Raw genomic sequence first — 18,847 nt, 5'->3', positions numbered from 1 at the left:
GCCCTGAGCTGCTGGTGTGGTAACTTTGGGGTTGCCTTTAACCCCCAACGGTGGGCTACCTATGCCCCAACTTTGAGACTTGTAAATGTTTTACTTACCTTCAAAACTAACCTTTACTTACCTCCCCCAGGAACTGTTGATTTTTGCACTGTGTCCACTTTTGAAATAGCTTATTGCCATTTTTACAAAGACTGTACATAATATTGTGTTCATTCAAAGTTCCTAAAGTATCTAAGTGAAGTACCTGACATTTAAAGTATTAATTGTAAATCTTGAACCTGTGGTTCTTAAAATAAACTAAGAAAATATATTTTTCAATATAAAAACCTATTGGCCTGGAGTAAGTCTTTGAGTGTGTGTTCCTCATCTATTGCCTGTGTGTGTACCACAAATGCTTAACACTACCCTCTGATAAGCCTACTGCTCGACCACACTACCACAAAATAGAGCATTAGAATTATCTATTTTTGCCACTATCTTACCTCTAAGGGGAACCCTTGGACTCTGTGCACACTATTTCTTACATTGAAATAGTATATACAGAGCCAACTTCCTACAAGGAGATACTCTACCATCTGGATCCAAAAAGAGTATTGGAGTTCTACTTCTATCGGATTAAAGACTTCCGGGCAGACAATCAACATTTTGTTGGTTATGTGGGTGCGCAGAAAGGATGGGCAGTGCAGAAAGGGGCCAACTCTCGATAAATTTTCTCTGCATCACAATGTGCTACGCTTTGGCTAAGAAGCAAACCCTGTGGGTTTGTGGGCTCACTCCACCAGAGCACCTGCTGCCACCACAGCATTAGCATGTGGAGTTCCAGTCCTGGAAATCTACCAGGCGGCAAAGTGGGCATCCTTTCACACGTTCACAAAACACTACTGCCTGGACAGTCAGGTCCGCAGGGACAGCATCTTTGGCCGTTCAGTCCTGCAGAACTTCCTAGTATGATCTTGGTTTGCAGACCCTCCTCTGGAGATGGTACTGCTTGGGTATCTATTCTAGGGTAAGGAATCTGCAAATAGAACTCTCTAGTAGATGAACAAGTTACTTAACTTTGATAATGAATTATCTGGTAGAAACATATTCTAGTTGCAGATTCCTTACCGACCCACTCATCCTCCCCGCTCAGCGGACTGATTTCTGGTTACAGGGACTTCCCTTTCAGGGCCCTATTTCTGGCACACCAGTCTGTGTTTTTCATGGCTCTGTGCTTTTGGCGTGGAAAGTCATAAAAAGAAACTGATGTCAGCGGGCTGGGGTGGCACCTATATATGACTCCGATGCCATCACGGCGACCAGGATGCCAATAACGGACACAGAGTCGACCGACACCACCGGATGGTGCGCAAGGGCACTGCTCAAAGAAGAATCTCCAGATCCAGTCTGACACCTGGGGGAAATTCTATGGTAAGGAAACTGCAACTAGAATACGTCTGCAACAGGTAATGCGTTACCGAAGGTAAGTAGCTTGTTCTTCAAGGACATAGACTTGTTTGGCCAAGGATGTCCTTGAGAGAGAGAAAGGGAGAGAAAAAAGAAGGAACTCTGGTCTGTATGAAGACTGTATGGTCTCAACAGTCGTATTATGATGCGTTTCACATCATTATGGAAGTATGCCGATGTTAGTGGCTCTGTTTAAGTATAGTTTGTTTTTTCCTGACTTAAATGCCTTGCTTGTATGTTCTTTTGGTGTTTTGTTTGTATTTCTGTGTTCTCTTCGGTGTAGCGTATTGGCCTCCAGAGGTTTCACTGCCAGTAACATCTCATGTCGTAGTTTCAACACTGCTGAGTCTCATTCTCTGCTTGGACGCTCTGACGTTGTGCTAGGGAGAAGGTATCAAAGCATAAGCACTGTGGTAACAACACGGCTAGGTGATATTTTATGGAACTGGAAATGGTATTCGGTAATTTGCAGGGTGCAAATCCAGTTTTCTCAACTGTTATGCCTTTTTACAGTAAAGCTGTGTGTAGCTGGTTTATCCCTTAAATTGCTGTTGTCCCTCTCGTTTAAGCATCCCCCACAACTCAATCATGGTAATGCTGACATTTATAATAGAGTATAGTTAGCATTTACTGTTTTGTGTGTGAGTCCATGTCTAAAAATGGTGTATGATAGTTTTTATGAGACTATTAGTGTGCAGTGGAGACAAATATATATATGCATGTATATATATATATATACATATCTATATATATATATATATATATATATATATATATATATATATATATATATATATATATATATATATATATATACCGTCTAAGGCAATTGCATTGTTTGTGTGCAGCTATAAGAGGACACCGAGGCGCCAGTTTGAAGAGTCCGGTTGTGGCATACAACCATATACATAGAACTGTTTGAAGCAGGTGTGTGGTTGGTTATGTATTGTGACCTATATTGGCACATTTTTCACGTCCATCATTTTTGTATATTTATTTTCACAATCTTTTTTTCAGGCTGCCGCAATCTTGCAGACTACAATAAATGCATTTAAAAACCTTCTCCCTAGAAGAGGAAATAGAAGATCAGAGCTGGGGTTTTTCATATCGTCTCTGGAAGCAAGGTAGAGTCTTCTCTTCATTTTAATTTCAATAACTAGGGTCGATTTCTGTCAGCATTCCTGTAGGAGCCTGCGTCACAGTCTTTTGTGTTATATCTGTCCTCTTCAAGGGCAAGTTTCAGGTTCGGATTCACAACAGAAATACTGTCTGGAGACGGAAACCCTAGAGAGTTTAATGGGGGTTCATTCTCAAACATTCTCAATTACATTTTACATCCTAAATACCCGTCGCAGCTGGCGACAGTGCAAAAGCAATAAAAAAAATTACCTTGACCCCGCCGCACCGCTGCTCTTCTGCTCTCCGCTGCACTGTGGGCAGGCACAGGCTCCCAGCCTGTTCTGCCGCCAATCTGCAGCCAATCCTGCACTGCTCTCATGCTGCTGGCAGCATGACAGCACTGTCAGGATTAGCCTGAGCACCCTGGCTTTGTGCTCCCAGGCAGACTGTGCCTGCTCTCTCCAACCGGGCAACACAGTGCCTGGTTGGAGAGAGCTCAGTGCGAATGTGTGTTTGGCCGTCCTGAGACAGCTGGCCAAACTTGTATGTGCACTGAGGGGCGTGCACAACAATCCTCTCCATGACTGTCATCCCCCCAGGCCCCGCCAATTTTATAAATAAAACGATAATAAATATCATTTGTTATCATTTTACTTTTAAAGTTTTGCAGCTGCTGCTGCTGATGAGGGGGGGCGACCCTCCTCCACCATAGCGGAGGAGCCAGTGCTGCTAAATACATATATAAAGTTTGCCATAAAAAGAGGGAAGTAAATGCTAATTTCTGACTGGATAGCCCTTCGTTCCACTTCCTATGTAATGCGAGTGTAGCGTGGATACATTTTGAAGACCTTCCCATGTGGAGAGTAAAAATCGGGGTGGGGTGCTGGTTGTAATGTGCAATCGCACATTATTCCCTAATCTTGTGAACTGTCTTCCAATCGACCAATCTTAACGAATATGACAATTGGAATTAGAGTTTTTTCTGAATTTGTGGGTCACAGAAAGTGTTTAACTCTATTCAAGTCAAAAGTTTGTCATGATTGGTTGTTTTCTGAGGCTGCACTACCGAGTTTGAATCTTTTCCCGCTACTAATATCGTTAGTAGATACCTACATTCCAAGCTGTGCAAAGTTGTGATGTTTTCTTTCCATAAACGTGGACATTTTCATTTTTAAAGTTTTAGTGACACTCACACAGTTGTCAGAGTTTATTAAGTTTCAAAGTGCGAGAGAAAACAACTCTTAAAATAGTGTTGTGTTAAATAATACAAAGACATCGTTATCTGACAAATCCACTCACGATTGTTTTAAAAGACAATTTTCAAGCCAAAACGTTTTTTCTGTGGGAACCTTTTTGGTAACACAGGGCTGATAAACTGCAGACTTTACAAACTGAACTCTGAGAGGGAAGTTTAACATTTCGACTGGCCTTAATTCTATCACATCCCCTGAAAGTGCTGCCTCTTGGGAGGCCCTTTTAACATTTCTCCATTGCTGTTTCGTGCAGTTGTTGATGTTTTAAATGACATACTAAATGGATAAGTCCAAATAACTCTGACACACTTGCATCTTCATATCAAGCGGCTTAGGCTTCACCGATGTTTCCTTTTCTTCAAATAGCAGTATGTTTGGCAATCATCGTCAAGCCAGAACCTAGGAGCTGAACACAGTAAGCTTCATAAGCCACATGTTAAAGAACATTATGCACAAACATCTTTTTTGTTAACTTATGTTGTGCCTTAGCAGGAGAAACAACTAAATTTGCAGATTGACAAGTCTGTTTTTGTGCTGCATCCAGTAGTTTGCCAGCTAGCATTAAGTCAAAAGTGGATTGTCTGAGCTTTTGCAGTAATTCTTTTTACAATATAGCATAGTAAAGCCCAAGGTAAAACAAGCCGGACTTTATATTTTAAGAAGTTGACACCTTGACAGGAAGTAGATCTATCACGAATCTTTACGTTGTCAAGAGTACTTCATTGCTTCGAAATGCATGGATGGTGTAGTGTCCATTCATTGCAGTCAAGGGTTTATTGGTACCAGTTATGTAAATACCCTTCACGATCTTGAGCGCAGACCTAGCTAGCGTAGCGGGCCTTCAGCGGCCTAGTCAAACGTGCCAATGGGTGTAAGGGACAACCGAGCAGGGTCAGCAGGCAGAGGGCTAGCAAAGGCCTCAAGATGGTGACCCTCCCCCACATTGACAAGCAGGACCCTGGGGAAGCTGGGGAACAAATGAGAAAGGAGGCAGGATGGCACCAGAAAGCCACCCAACCACTAGGTCACGCATCCGAGAGAGTGCGTGAAATTCCAGTGATGGGACTGAGTCGAACGTTTCAAAGAAGCCTCTGTGAGAGGGGTGACTCAAGTAAACAAGCATTTGCAATGCAATGGGTCTCGCATTTGCTTGAGTTGGAGCTATTAGCGTTGTAAACTCCTAGCCGGAGCTTTCTTGCCCTATGAATTGAAAGAAAAAATATGAGCGCGATCGCACTATGTAAAACGCGATCGCAGTGCGTGGAAAATAAAAAGATAAAGTTGTTCAGAAACCAGGCTGAAAACACAGGTCCTCATATGTTTTCAGTAGTTTGCCGGTGCGCTCGAGGAGAGCTAAACACCGGAAAAGGCATGAGGTATGCCTGCCTTTCACTAATGAAATATATTTAAAAAGCAAGCCCACGAACCAATGAAAGTGACAGGCGTGACATGGGTGTGGTTAAAAGCTCAAAGAGAGATAACAACAGGGACGGAGCGCTTGTGCGCTCAACTCTAAAAAGTATAAAAGGACTGGAGCGGGCAACAGCCTTATTTGCATTCGGGAAGCTGTTCATTCACCCACACCTGAGGAACAAGGTTTGCAGATGTCGTAGTCGCATGCTCCCTCGATTTAGTGGGGAGGCAGAAACATCATGAATTGGTATCAAGAACAGCCACGGGAGGCCAGGAGGTCTAAAGAAGAATAAAGTTTCTATAGTAGGCAGGGACCCAGGGAAAGAGGCAAAGGGGTAGTCACAAAGCAGACATTGCACTTGCTGCCCATGCACAACCTGAACAGCCGGGGAGATCAAAATCTGTACAAGCTGTGGAGCTCAACCCAAAGGAGCTTCACATCCAGTGTGCAGTCAAATGTTGAGAGAGGATTGAAGTCCCGCCTATGAGCGGTGACGGTGATTTACAATGTTTAGTTGTAGTTTATGGTTTCATACTCATGATTTATTGTGCTAATCAGTAATTTATGGCTTTAAGCACATGGTTTATTATTCTTGTCAGTGATTTATGCCTATGGTAGGAAATAATAAACTCTGGCTTGTTATCCTCAATGAAGACTCAGGCCCTCATTACAACCCTGGCGGTCGGTGTTAAAGCGGCGGTAACACCGCCAACAGGCCGGCGGTAAAAAAAAAATGGAATCATGACCACGGCGGAAACCACCAACATATACAGCCACTTCAACACTCTGATCGCCACGGCGGTAGCAACAAACACCGCGGCGGTAACCGCCAACAGTCAGGCAGAAGACAATGTACCGCCCGCTCCATTACAATCCGCCAGCTTTTCGGGGGCGGTACCAACGCCATCAAAAGCACGACGGAAACAGTACTCTGAAGGGAAACAACTCACCTCTTTACACTCAAGGAAGAACCAGGACGCCATGGAGCCCGAGCTGCGGGTGTTCCCCATGCTGGTGTATCTTCTCATACACCAGGAACATGAACGCCGATGACCACGACCACGGTGAGTACTGCACCTAGCACACAAGTGACGGGGGGAGGAAAAAGAGAGTGACACACACGCGGAAAACGCAACACCCCCACCCTCACTCACAATACTATACACACAAACACATGCAACAACATTACATATACACCCTGTAACGTTCAGGAATAATGCAAGGACAAACTGAATGGAGTCAAATGAGTGTAATATTACTAATACTTAGAAATACGTTCATAAAGAAAAAAACAGTATGTATAATATATACAATATCTACAAAAGGCGGGACAATGCCCACTCAAAAATTGTCTGTGGCCCACTGGGCCAAAACACATAGGCCAAGGCCACACTTGACTCCTGCCTCAATACGGAGAGAACACTGCAGGGGCATCAGGTCGAAAACACACAGGCACCTCAGGGGGACAGGGAATGGGGGGGGGGCACCTCTGCCAGAAGATGGTACAACGCCACTGCTCATGGACGGGTCTCCATACCCACTGATTGGTCCTGGGGAGTGCAGGGCCACAGTCTCTCAAGTGGATGCCTTCTTCCACTGGTTCTGGAGGGGGCTTTGTGCCCAGTGTGCTCCTTCCTGGCAAGGATGGGCTGACTGGATGTCTTCTTCCACAGGTTCGGGGGGGGGGGGCTTGTGCCCAGTGTGCTTCTTCCTGGCAAGGACAGGCTGAGTGGATGCCTCCTTCCACTGGTTCTGGAGGGGGCCTTGTGCCCAGTGTGCTTCATCCTGACAAGGAAGGGCTGATTGGATGTCTGCTTCCACTGGTTCTGGAGGGGGCATTGTGCCCAGTGTGCTTCATCCTGGCAAGGAAGGGCTGAGTGGATGCCTTCTTCCACTGGTTCTCGTGGGGGCATTGTGCCCAGTGTGCTTCATCCTGGCAAGAAGGGGCTGAGTGGATGCCTTCTTCCTCTGGTTTTGGAGGGGGCATTGTGCCTAGTGTGCTTCATCCTGGCAAGGAGGGGCTGAGTGGATGCCTTCTTCCACTGGTTCTGGAGGGGGCATTGCCCCCTGTGAGGCAGATGTTTTGGAGTTCAAGGTCACAGTCTTTCACTTGGCTGTCACAATGACAGCTTTTGGCGGGGCCAGGACACACTGCAGCCCATTTAGTCACCACTACACACTGCTCTCCGGTGGTGACGGCTGCTCAGTGAATCGCAGTTGCCCTGCAGGTGGCGGTGCTGGCAGTGGTGGTGGTAGCCTCCAGACCTTCACCTGCAGCCTCGGACAGTTGCCCACTGGGGCTGCTGCTGGCAGTGGTGCTGCTTGCTGCAGGGCAGGTTGCGGTGCTGGCCGTGGTGCAGGTGGCGATACTGGTTGTTTTGGTTGTAGCCTCCAGACCCTCACCTGCAGCCTCAGACGGCTGCCCACTGGGGCTGCTGCTGGCAGTGGTGCTGCTTGTGGCAGGGCAGGTGGCGGTGCTGGCCGCTGTGCAGGTGACGATACTGGCGGTTGTGGTGGTAGCCTCCATGCCTTCACCTGCAGCCTTGGACGGCTGAAGTGCCATGGCTAGTGTTCTGTGCCCCTTCCTGCCCTTGGCAGATGGTGGTGCCTCCTTGCTTCTGCCAGCTGGAGTCTTTGACTTGGCCTTGCTGGCTGGTTGTGCCTCCTTCCCCTTGCTGAATGCTGTCCCCTTCTTGCCAGGTGGCAGACCCTTCTTGGCCTTGGCAGGTGCTGGTTGCACACTGGCTGGGCTGACGGGTGCCTCCTTGGAGCCTCTCCCAGCTGCAGAAACCACCCACAGCGGCCGTGGACTGGGTGGCTGAGGTGCTGGGCTGGGTTCTGGCCACCCAGGCCCGAGGTGAAGGACGTGGGTGAGGGTAGGGGTAGGGAAGAGGTCTATGTTGGCGAGGAAAAGCTTCATAGGGACACTGGGGTGGAAAGAGGGTGAATGTTTGGGAGTGGAGGAAAAGGGAGTAGTTGTAGGAGGTGTCAGTCTGCTGTGTTTGGGTGCAGGTGCATGAGCTGGATGCTATTGTGAGGTGGATGACTGTTGGGTGGGTGTGTGCTTGCGTTTGTGCACTTTGGGAGGAGGGGGCACAGACACAGTGGGAGAGGACACAGGGGACGTGTGCATGGATGGGGGTGGTGACTGCCACTGAGGGGCGTGTAGTGATAGGCGTGCTGGTGATGGAGGTAGTGGATGAGGATATAGTGCATGCAGGTGTGAGTGGAGACGCTACTGGGAGCGGGGTGGACACGGAGGAGGACGGGGGAAACAGTGGAGGCAGTGGATGTTGGTGTGTCTGCATGGGGATGGTGCTTGTGTGAGTGCCTGTGAGATGAAGTGTGGTGCTTGTGTTTGCCTGAGCCACTTCTATGTGTTGATTTGGGTGATTGCTGGTATGAAGGTGTGCTTGGGATAGGCTGGGGTTGAGGGGACTGGGACTGGGTAGAGGAAATTGGAGGGGGGAGGCTGGAGACAGGGACAATAGCTGCCATCAGTGCGGAGGCCAGGGCCTGGAATGCTCTCTGTTGGGCCGCCACACCAGATTGAATGCCCTCCAGATATGCATTTGTTTGTTGCAAATGCCCTGCAACACCCTTGACGGCATTTAGTATGGTTGGCTGCCCAACAGTGAGGGATCTCAGTGGGTCAATAGCCTCCTCACTGAGGGCAGCAGGGCTGACTGGGGCAGGGCCTGAGGTGCCTGAGGTGAAGGAGATGCCCACCCTCCTGGGTGAGCGGGCACAGGAAACACGCTGAGGGGCTGCTTGGAGGGCGGTGCTGGTACGGGGGTGGCGGCTGTACCTGTTGTTGGGGTGGGCACAGAGGTGCCCGCCACCGCCAGGGAGCATTCATGGGAGGAGTCGCTGTCGGTAGTGTCCCCTCCTGTCTCCGTCGTGATGCTCCCCTCGCCCTCCGTCCGACTGGTGCCCTCACCGTCGGTGGATTTGGCTTCCAGGCCCATGTGGGATGCAGCTCCCTCCGTCGCCAGTGCCTCTGCTCCTCCGCCAGATGATGCTAATGCACACAAGGACAGGGTGACAAAACAAGAAGGGGGGGAGAGGCAGAGGATACACTTGGTCAATGCCAGCAAGAACACTATTGTTGGCGTGCACAACACACAGGGATCAGCCCTACGCACTAGGCCATGCACTACCAGTTACAAAGCTAGTCACCACCCCATGGGGTACATTGTCTAATGCCATTAGCTGCACACCTGAAACCCACAGGACCCTGGCCAGTAGTAGATGCCCACTAACACTACTGGGGTTGATGTGCTTCAGAGCCTGCCCAACAAGGGACCTACCCTGCCATGTTCGCCCTGGCTTAGGGGCACCAACAGCCCACATCCCCCACCTGGGTAAAATCTTAACGCGTGCAAAGTCATGATTCTGAATCTGTACTTACCCCCTTGTGGCTTCTGTGATGCCTTCAAGCGCCCATCCAACTCCGGATAGGTCACTGCCAGGATGCAGAACATCAGGGGGTCAGGGTACGACGGGCCCCCTTTCCTCGTTGGGAGGCCAGCCCCAGCTGGGCCTCCCCCGTCTTCCTTGCCCAGCAGCGCAGGTCCTCCCACTGTTTGCGGCAGTGGGTACTCCGCCTGTCAAAGACCCCCAGGGTCTGCACCTCCTTGGTGATGGCACGCCAAATACCCTTTTGCTGATGGGCGCTGACCTGCAGGAAAATATACATAGAAAAAGGGATTAGTCATACCGTCCGGGCTGTTACACTCATGGCCCAATATCCCTCCCATCCCCTTACGCCCAGACATTGACCACCAGACATGCAGCACTCTGCCCAGGACCCCTCAGCCCCCCCTACACGGGGCTTACACACACAGCAATCCATACATTCATGCCCCACGCATCATGCTCACAGTTTACTCACCTGTTTGTCTGGAGGACCATAGAGTAAAGTGTACTGGGGTAGGACCCCATCCACCAGTCTCGCCAACTCCTCCGAAGTGAAGGCGGGGCCCTTTCCCCAGACACTCCAGCCATTGTTGCTTCCAGACCCAGGCCACAGCACCACTTGCAGTATAGGTCCTCTCCTGTTCAAGGTCAGGTAGCAAGTGAGTGAACAAATAGAAAATGGCTGTCATGTCTCCCATCACCGCTACTACACCTCCATCTTAGCCTGTGCCCCATTACATCCTCCTCTGCCTTTCTTGTCACAGTCCAGGAGTTAACAAGTGGACTCCTATTTCTAACACTTCTGTTTCTTTCCGTCTCGCTCTGTAGACATAGGTAACCCTCCAGGTAAGTGTTTGTTACTTATGTGATTTTTGTGCAGAATACACTTGCAGCAGGGCTATAAGCAATGTGAATCTAAGATTGTTTTTCTTCCTTGTAGTGAGAGATAGTGTGCACAGAGTCCATTGGTTCCACTTAGAGGTTGATAGTGGCAAAATTAAATACTAATGCTCTATTTTCTGGTAATGTGGTCGAGCAGTAGTCTTATCAGAGGGTAATGTTAAGCACTTGTTGTACACACACAGGCAATAAACGAGAACACACACTCAAAGACTTAACTACAAGCCAATAGGGTTTTATATAGAAAAATATTATTTTCTTAATTAATTTTAGAACCCCAAGATTCAGAAATCAATTAAGTACATAAATTGTAAGGTACTTGGCATAGGTAAATATGGACCTTTGAATTAAAACTGTAATGTACACAGTTTGGGCAAAAATGGCAATAAGCTATTTGAAAAGTGGACACTGCAAAAATCAACAGTTCCTGGGGGAGGTAAGTATTGGTTAGTTTTTTATGTAGGTAAAGCACTTACAAGTTCAGTCTCCGGGCATAGGCAGCCCACCGTTGGGGGTTCAAGGCAACCCCAAACACCCAGCACAGGGTCGGTCAGGTGCAGAGGTCAAAGTAGAGCCCAAATAGCATAGGCTCCTATGGAGAATAGGGGAGCTCCGGTTCCAGTCTGCTAGCAGGTAAGTACTGGCGTTCTCGGGGAGAAGACTAGGGGGGGGTTTGTAGAGCAATGGGAGGTTCACAAACAGGCACACAAAATACACCCTCAGCGGCATATGGGCAGCCGGGTGCAGTGTGTGAAGTAGGTGCCGGGTTTTAGGTAGAAATCAATGAAGAGAACCGGGGGTCACTCTGGCAATGCAGGCAGTGCACAGGGGGGCTTCTTGGGCCAACCACCATCTGGACAAGAATGAGGGCCGCCTGCTGGTCACTCCTGCACTAGTAGTTGGTTCCTCTCTGGCCTGGGGGCTGCGGGTGCAGTGCTTCTTCCAGGCGCCGGGTTCTTTGTTACTGGACAGACGCGGTCAGGGGGAACCTCTGGATTCTCCCTGCAGGCGTCGCTGTGGGGGTGCAGGGAGGTCGTCGCAGGGTGTCCAGTCGTGGGAGTCGCCTGGGGGTCCTCTCTGCAGTGTTGGTTCTTCTGGACACGAGCCTGGGGCGTCGTGTGCAGAGTGTTGGGTACTCACGCTTCCAGAGTGAGGCTGGAGCCCCATTAAAGATGGTTGTTCCTTTGTTTCTTGGACAGAGCCATTGCCCATGGGAGTTTCTTGGTCCTTTGGTTGCAGGGCAATCCTCTGAGTCCTCAGAGGTCGCTGGTCCCACTGGATACGTCGCTGTGCAGGTTCTTTGAGTCTGGAGACAGGCCGGTAGGGTTGGGGCCAAGTCAGTTGTCATCTCCGTTGTCTCTGTGGGGCTTTCAGGTCAGCAGTCCTTCTTCTTGTTGTAGGTCATCAGTAATCTGATTTCCTGGGTTCAGGGTCGCCCCTAAATACTCAATTTAGGGGTGTGTTTAGGTTTGGGGGACAGTAGCCAATGGCTACTGTCCTTGAGGGTGGCTACACCATCTTTGTGCCTCCTTCCTGTGGAGAGGGGGACACATCCCTAATCCTGTTGGGGGGAAACCTCCAAAACAAGATGGAGGGTTTTCCAAGGAGGGGGGGGGTCACTTCAGCTCTGGTCACCTTAGGGATATACCTGGCTGAGGGGGTGACTCCTCCTTGTTTTTCCCACTATCTCCCCGGACTTGCCGACTAAAGTGGGGGCTGTGCCCGGGGGCGGGCATCTCCACTAGCTGGAGTGCCCTGGGGCATTGTAACACGAAGCCTGAGCCTTTGAGGCTCACTGCTAGGTGTTACAGTTCCTGCAGGTGGGAGGTGTGAAGCACCTCCACCCAGTGCAGGTGTTGTTTCTGGCCCCAGAGAGCACAAAGGCTCTCACCCCAGGAGGTCAGAAACTCATCCTAGTAGCAGGCTGGCATAGACTACTGAAGGATTGGGTAAAATACAGGGGGCATCTCTAATATGCCCTCTGTGTGCATTTTTTTTTATAAATCCAGCACTGGCATCAGTGTGGGTTTATTATTCTGAGAAGTTTGATACCAAACTTCCTAGTGTTCAGTGTAGCCATTATGGAACTGTGGAGTTCGTTTTGATAAACTCACAGACCATATACTTAATATGGCCACACTGTACTTACAATCTCTAAGAATAGACTTAGCCACTGTAGGGGCATATTGCTCATGCAGCTATGCCCTCACCTGTGGTATAGTGCACCCTGCCTTAAGGCTTTAAGGCCTGCTAGGGGGGTGACTTAGCTATGCCACAGGCAGTATTTTTATGTGCATGGCATCCTGAGGGAGATGCCATGTCGACTTTGCCTTTTTCTCCCCATCAACACACACAATCTTCAATGGCAGTGTGCATGTGTTAGGAGAGGGGTCCCTTAGAGTGGCACAACACATGCTGCAGCCCTTAGGGATCTTCCCTGGGCACAGGGCCCTTGGTACCGCTGGTACCTTTTTCAAGGGACTTATCTGTGTGCCAGGGGTGTGCCAACTGCGAAAACAATGGCTGGTGCTGGGTTTTGGTTAACAGGGTCCCAGCACACTTCTTAGTCAAGTCAGCATCAATATCAGGCAAAATGTTGGGGTAACTGCAACAGGGAGCCATTTTCCTACATTTCTATTTTTTTGTTCCTTGAACTCACACCTCTTCTCTCCTTACAGCATACCTGCCAATTGGCTGTAACAGCATTGATTGTTGTCTGCATCGAGAGGAAGGGATGGGAGAGTCAGGAAAATTAGCTTTTGAGTAGGCTCCCCCACATGCAGTGCTGAGGATAGAGTTCATGGCGATAGGTTTCCTAACATTGTGGGCAACAGAGGGTGTGAGGCCACTGTTTTGTGTTATTGCAAGATTTCAGCGGGCCACAGTGTTTTGCTGTTATGGAAATAGGAAGATGCGGAAGAGCGCTCCAGGTATGGCGAAGAAATGAAGCAAAGAAATTGCTCTGCTAAAAGGATTCTTAGATATTGAAAATGGAAGATTAGTATTCCATAAGATAAGATATGAAACTTACTGAAGAGAAGACTGACAACATAAGAAGATATGTACAGGGGGCTGACTTGAGTGAGGTCTAGTCCATTTGAGGGAGAGTTTGGATTTACCCGAACTGGCTGTGCAGTATGAGGAGGATTTTATTTGCACAGTAGTAGCATAAAGAGCCTAAATGTTTGCTTCTGCGTGATGCACTTGTAAGGAAATGCCTCCTTGGCATGGTTACCCCCTGACTTTTTGCCTTTGCTGATGCCAAGTTATGATTTGAAAGTGTGCTGAGGCCTGCTAACCAGGCCCCCAGCACCAGTGTTCTTTCCCTAACCTGTACCTTTGTTTCCACAATTGGCACACCCTGGCATCCAGGTAAGTCCCTTGTAACTGGTACCCCTGGTACCAAGGGCCCTGATGCCAGGGAAGGTCCCTAAGGGCTGCAGCATGTCTTATGCCACCCTGGGGACCCCTCACTCAGCAAAGACACACTGCTTGCCAGCTTGTGTGTGCTGGTGGGGAGAAAATGACTAAGTCGACATGGCACTCCCCTCAGGGTGCCGTGCCAACCTCACACTGCCTATGGCATAGATAAGTTACCCCTCTAGCATGCCTTACAGCCCTGAGGCAGGGTGCACTATACCATAGGTGAGGGCATAGGTGCATGAGCACTATGCCCCTACAGTGTCTAAGCAAAACCTTAGACATTGTAAGTGCAGGGTAGCCATAAGAGTATATGGTCTGGGAGTTTGTCATACACGAACTCCACAGCACCATAATTGCTACACTGAAAACTGTGAAGTTTGGTATCAAACTTCTCAGCACAATAAATGCACACTGATGCCAGTGTACATTTTATTGTGAAATACACCCCAGAGGACATCTTAGAGATGCCCCCTGAAAACATACCCGACTTCCAGTGTGGGCTGACTAGTTTTACCAGCCTGCCACACACCAGACATGTTGCTGGCCACATGGGGAGAATGCCTTTGTCACTCTGTGGCTAGTAACAAAGCCTGTACTGGGTGGAGGTGCTTCTCACCTCCCCCTGCAGGAACTGTAACACCTGGCGGTGAGCCTCAAAGGCTCACCCCCTTTGTTACAGCGCCCCAGGGCACTCCAGCTAGTGGAGATGCCCGCCCCCTCCGGCCACGGCCCCACTTTTGGCGGCAGGGCCGGAGGAGATAATGAGAAAAACAAGGAGGAGTCACTGGCCAGTCAGGACAGCCCCTAAGGTGTCCTGAGCTGAGGTGACTCTGACTTTTAGAAATCCTCCATCTTGCAGATGGAGGATTCCCCCAATAGGATTAGGGATGTGCCCCCCTACCCTCAGGGAGGAGGCACAAAGAGGGTGTAGCCACCCTCAGGGCTAGTAGCCATTGGTACTAACCCCCCAGACCTAAACACACCCCTAAATTTAGTATTTAGGGGCTCCCAGAACCTAGCAAGATAGATTCCTGCAGCCTGAAGACGAAGAAGGACTGCTGACCTGAAGCCCTGCAGAGAAGATGGAGACACCAACTGCTTTGGCCCCAGCCCTACCGGCCTGTCTACCCACTTCAAGAAAAACTGCAACTGCGACGCGTTCCACAGGGTCCAGCGACCTCTGAAGCCTCAGAGGACTACCCTGCTCTAAAAGGACCAAGAACTCCTGAGGACAGCGGCTCTGCTCCAAAGAAGAAACATCTTTGCAACAAAGAAGCAACTTTTAAAGGCAACATGTTTCCAGCCGTAAGCGTGAGACTTTGCACTCTGCACCCGACGCCCCCGGCTCATCCTGTGGAGAAACAACACTACAGGGAGGACTCCCCGGCGACTGCTACCCTGTGAGTAGCCAGAGATGACCCCCCTGACTCCCCCCAGCGACGCCTGCAGTGGGAATCCAGAGGCTCCCCCTGACCGCGACTGCCTGCTTTTAAGAACCCGACGCCTGGTAAAGACACTGCACCCGCAGCCCCCAGGACCTGAAGGATCCGACCTCCAGTGAAGAAGCGACCCCCAGGTGGCCCTCTCCCTTGCCCAGGTGGTGGCTACCCCAAAGAGCCCCCCCCTTGCCTGCCTGCTTCGCTGAAGAGACCCCTGGGTCTCCCATTGAACTCCATTGCAACCCCGACGCCTGTTTGCACTCTCCACCCGGCTGCTGAGGGTGTACTTTTTGTGCTGAATTGTGTCCCCCCCCGGTGCCCTACAAAACCCCCCTGGTCTGCCCTCCGAAGACGCGGGTACCTACCTGCTGGCAGACTGGAACCGGGGCACCCCCTTCTCCATTGAAGCCTATGCGTTTTGGGCACCACTTTGACCTCTGCACCTGACCGGCCCTGAACTGCTGGTGTGGTATCTTTGGGGTTGCCCTGAACCCCCAACGGTGGGCTAACTTGGACCCAACTTTGAACCCTGTAGGTGGTTTACTTACCTGCAAAACTAACAAACACTTACCTCCCCCAGGAACTGTTGAAAATTGCACTGTCTAGTTTTAAAATAGCTTATTGCCATTTTTGTGAAAACTGTACATGCTATTTTGCTGATTCAAAGTTCCTAAGTTACCTAAGTGAAATACCTTTCATTTGAAGTATTACTTGTAAATCTTGAACCTGTGGTTCTTAAAATAAACTAAGAAAATATATTTTTCTATACAAAAACCTATTGGCCTGGAATTGTCTTTGAGTGTGTGTTCCTCATTTATTATGCTTAACACTACCCTCTGATAAGCCTACTGCTTGACCACACTACCACAAAATAGAGCATTAGAATTATCTCTTTTTGCCACTATCTTACCTCTAAGGGGAACCCTTGGACTCTGTGCATGCTATTTCTTACTTTGAGATAGTACATACAGAGGCAAATTCCTACATTGGTGGATCAGCGGTGGGGTACAAGACTTTGCATTTGCTGGACTACTCAGCCAATACCTTATCACACAACTAAATTCCAAAATTTTCATTAGAAACTGATTTTAGAAATTTGAGCTATTTTTTAAAATTTTTAAAAGTCCTGCTAGGGCCTTGTGTTAGTCCCTGTTAGCATTTCTTTTAGAGTTTAAAAGTTTGAATTAAGTTCTAGAGATAGTTTTAGATTCTTAAAAAGTATTCCAACTTTTAGGAACATAGGGGGTCATTCTGACCCCCGCCGGCGGCACAAGCCGCCGGCCTGGCGGGAACCGCCAGAAGACCGTACCGCGGTCAAAAGACCGCGGCGGTCATTCTGACTTTCCCGCTGGGCTGGCGGGCGACCGCCAAAAGGCCGCCCGCCCGCCCAGCGGGAAAGCACCAGCAACGAGTATGCCGGCTCCGAATGGAGCCGGCGGAGTTGCTGTTGTGCGACGGGTGCAGTTGCAGGGGGCCCCAGGGGCCCCACGACACCCGTTCCCGCCATCCTGTTTCTGGTGGTGAAAACCGCCAGAAACAGGATGGCGGGAAGGGGGTCGGAATCCCCATGGCGGCGCTGCTTGCAGCGCCGCCGTGGAGGATTCCCTGGGGCAGCGGGAAGCTGGCGGGAAACCGCCGGCTTCCCTTTTCTGACCGCGGCTTTACCGCCGCGGTCAGAATGCCCCTGGAAGCACCGCCAGCCTGTTGGCGGTGCTTCCGCGGCACTCTGCCCTGGCAGTTTACAACCGCCAGGGTCAGAATGACCGCCATAATGTCTGCTGCAGAAGAGATAGTGATGGAACTCAACCTCACCCCTTACCTGCATCTTAGGATGTCAGAGTTAAGGTCTCTCTGCAAAATCAAAAAGATAAAAACTGGTTCAAACCCTTCCAAAGTACAGCTCCAGGAGCTTTTGGCAGAGTTTCTAAAAACAACCCCTCTGATGAGTTCTTCACAGAGGGGGAAGCTAGTGATGTGGAGGATTTCCCACCTCCAGTCCTAGATAGGGAGCCCAGGGTTCCTCAAACTCTGTTTCCACAAGTGATAGTCAGAGATGTTGCTTCTCTCACAGGAGAGTCCAACAGCTCTGCAAGCATTGAGGGCTGTCTCAATGAAGATGACCTCCTGTTAGCCAGGATGGTCAAAAGATTGGCTTTGGAAAGGCAGATCCTAGCCATAGAAAGGGAAAGACAAGAGATGGGCCTAGGCCCCATCAATGGTGGCAGCAACATAAATAGGGTCAGAGATTCTCCTGACATGTTGAAAATCCCTAACGGGATTGTAACTAACTATGTAGATAGTGATGACATCACCAAATGGTTCACAGCTTTTGAGAGGGCTTGTGCAACCAGAAAAGTAAACAGATCTCACTGGGGTGCTCTCCTTTGGAAAATGTTCACTGGAAAGTGTAGGGATAGATTCCTCACACTCTCTGGAAAAGATGCAGAATCCTATGACCTCATGAAGGCTACCCTGATTGAGGGCTTTGGATTCTCAACTGAGGAGTACAGGATTAGGTTCAGGGGGGCTCAAAACTCCTTGAGCCAGACCTGGGTTGATTTTGTTGTCTACTCATTTAAAACACTGGATGGTTGGATTCATGGCAGTGGTGTAAATGATTATGATGGGCTGTACAATGTATTTGTGAAAGAACACCTGTTAAGTAATTGTTTCAATGATAAACTACATCAGCATCTGGTAGACCTAGGACCAATTTCTCCCCAAGAATTGGGAAAGAAGGCGGACCATTGGATCAAGACTAGGGTGACCAAGACTTCCACAGGGGGTGACCAAAAGAAAGGGGTCACAAAGACTCCCCAGGGGAAGAGTATTGAGACATCCAAGGGAAAAAGTAAAGAGTCTTCTACAGGGCCCCAAAAACCTGCTCAGGAGGGAGGGTCCAAAGCCTCTTCATAATCCAATTTTGGGTACAAGGGTAAAAACTTTGATTCCAAAAAGGCCTGGTGTCGTAGCTGTAATCAGCAGGGACACCAAACTGGAGACAAGGCCTGTCCCAAGAAAGGTTCCACTTCAAACTCTACTCCAGCTAACACTGGAATAGCCAGTCTCCAGGTGGGATCAACAGTGTGCCCAGAGCAAATCAGGATCCACACTGAAGCTACATTAGTCTCTGAAGGTGTGGTGGACTTAGCCACACTGGCTGCCTGGCCCCCTAATATGCAAAAATACAGGCAGCAACTCTTAATTAATGGAACTAGTGTAGAAGGCCTGAGGGATACAGGTGCCAGTGTCACCATGGTGACAGAGAAACTGGTTTCCCCTGGTCAATACCTGGCTGGACAAACTTATCCAGTCACCAACGCTGACAATCAGACTAAAGTACATCCCATGGCTATGGTAACTTTAGAGTGGGGAGGGGTCAATGGCCTGAAACAGGTGGTGGTCTCCTCAAATATCCCTGTAGACTGTTTGCT

At 49.4% G+C, this 18,847-nt stretch overlaps 1 protein-coding gene across 2 annotated transcripts in view; it reads left to right on the top strand.

The window, feature by feature from the left end:
* The window catches only part of CFAP46 (cilia and flagella associated protein 46), a 1,580,346-nt gene that overhangs the window by 778,430 nt on the left and 783,069 nt on the right, over positions 1–18,847 (top strand). For both annotated transcript variants that reach the window (XM_069239769.1, XM_069239768.1), the window contains exon 40: positions 2,464–2,570. In XM_069239769.1, the coding sequence (XP_069095870.1) occupies positions 2,464–2,570 (107 nt within the window). The remainder of the gene's footprint in view (positions 1–2,463; positions 2,571–18,847) is intronic.

This window comes from Pleurodeles waltl, chromosome 6 (assembly GCF_031143425.1).
Source record: "Pleurodeles waltl isolate 20211129_DDA chromosome 6, aPleWal1.hap1.20221129, whole genome shotgun sequence".
Lineage (NCBI taxonomy): Eukaryota > Metazoa > Chordata > Amphibia > Caudata > Salamandridae > Pleurodeles > Pleurodeles waltl.
Note: the sequence above shows the minus strand (reverse complement) of the source record. Positions and strands in the feature narration are given on the sequence as shown.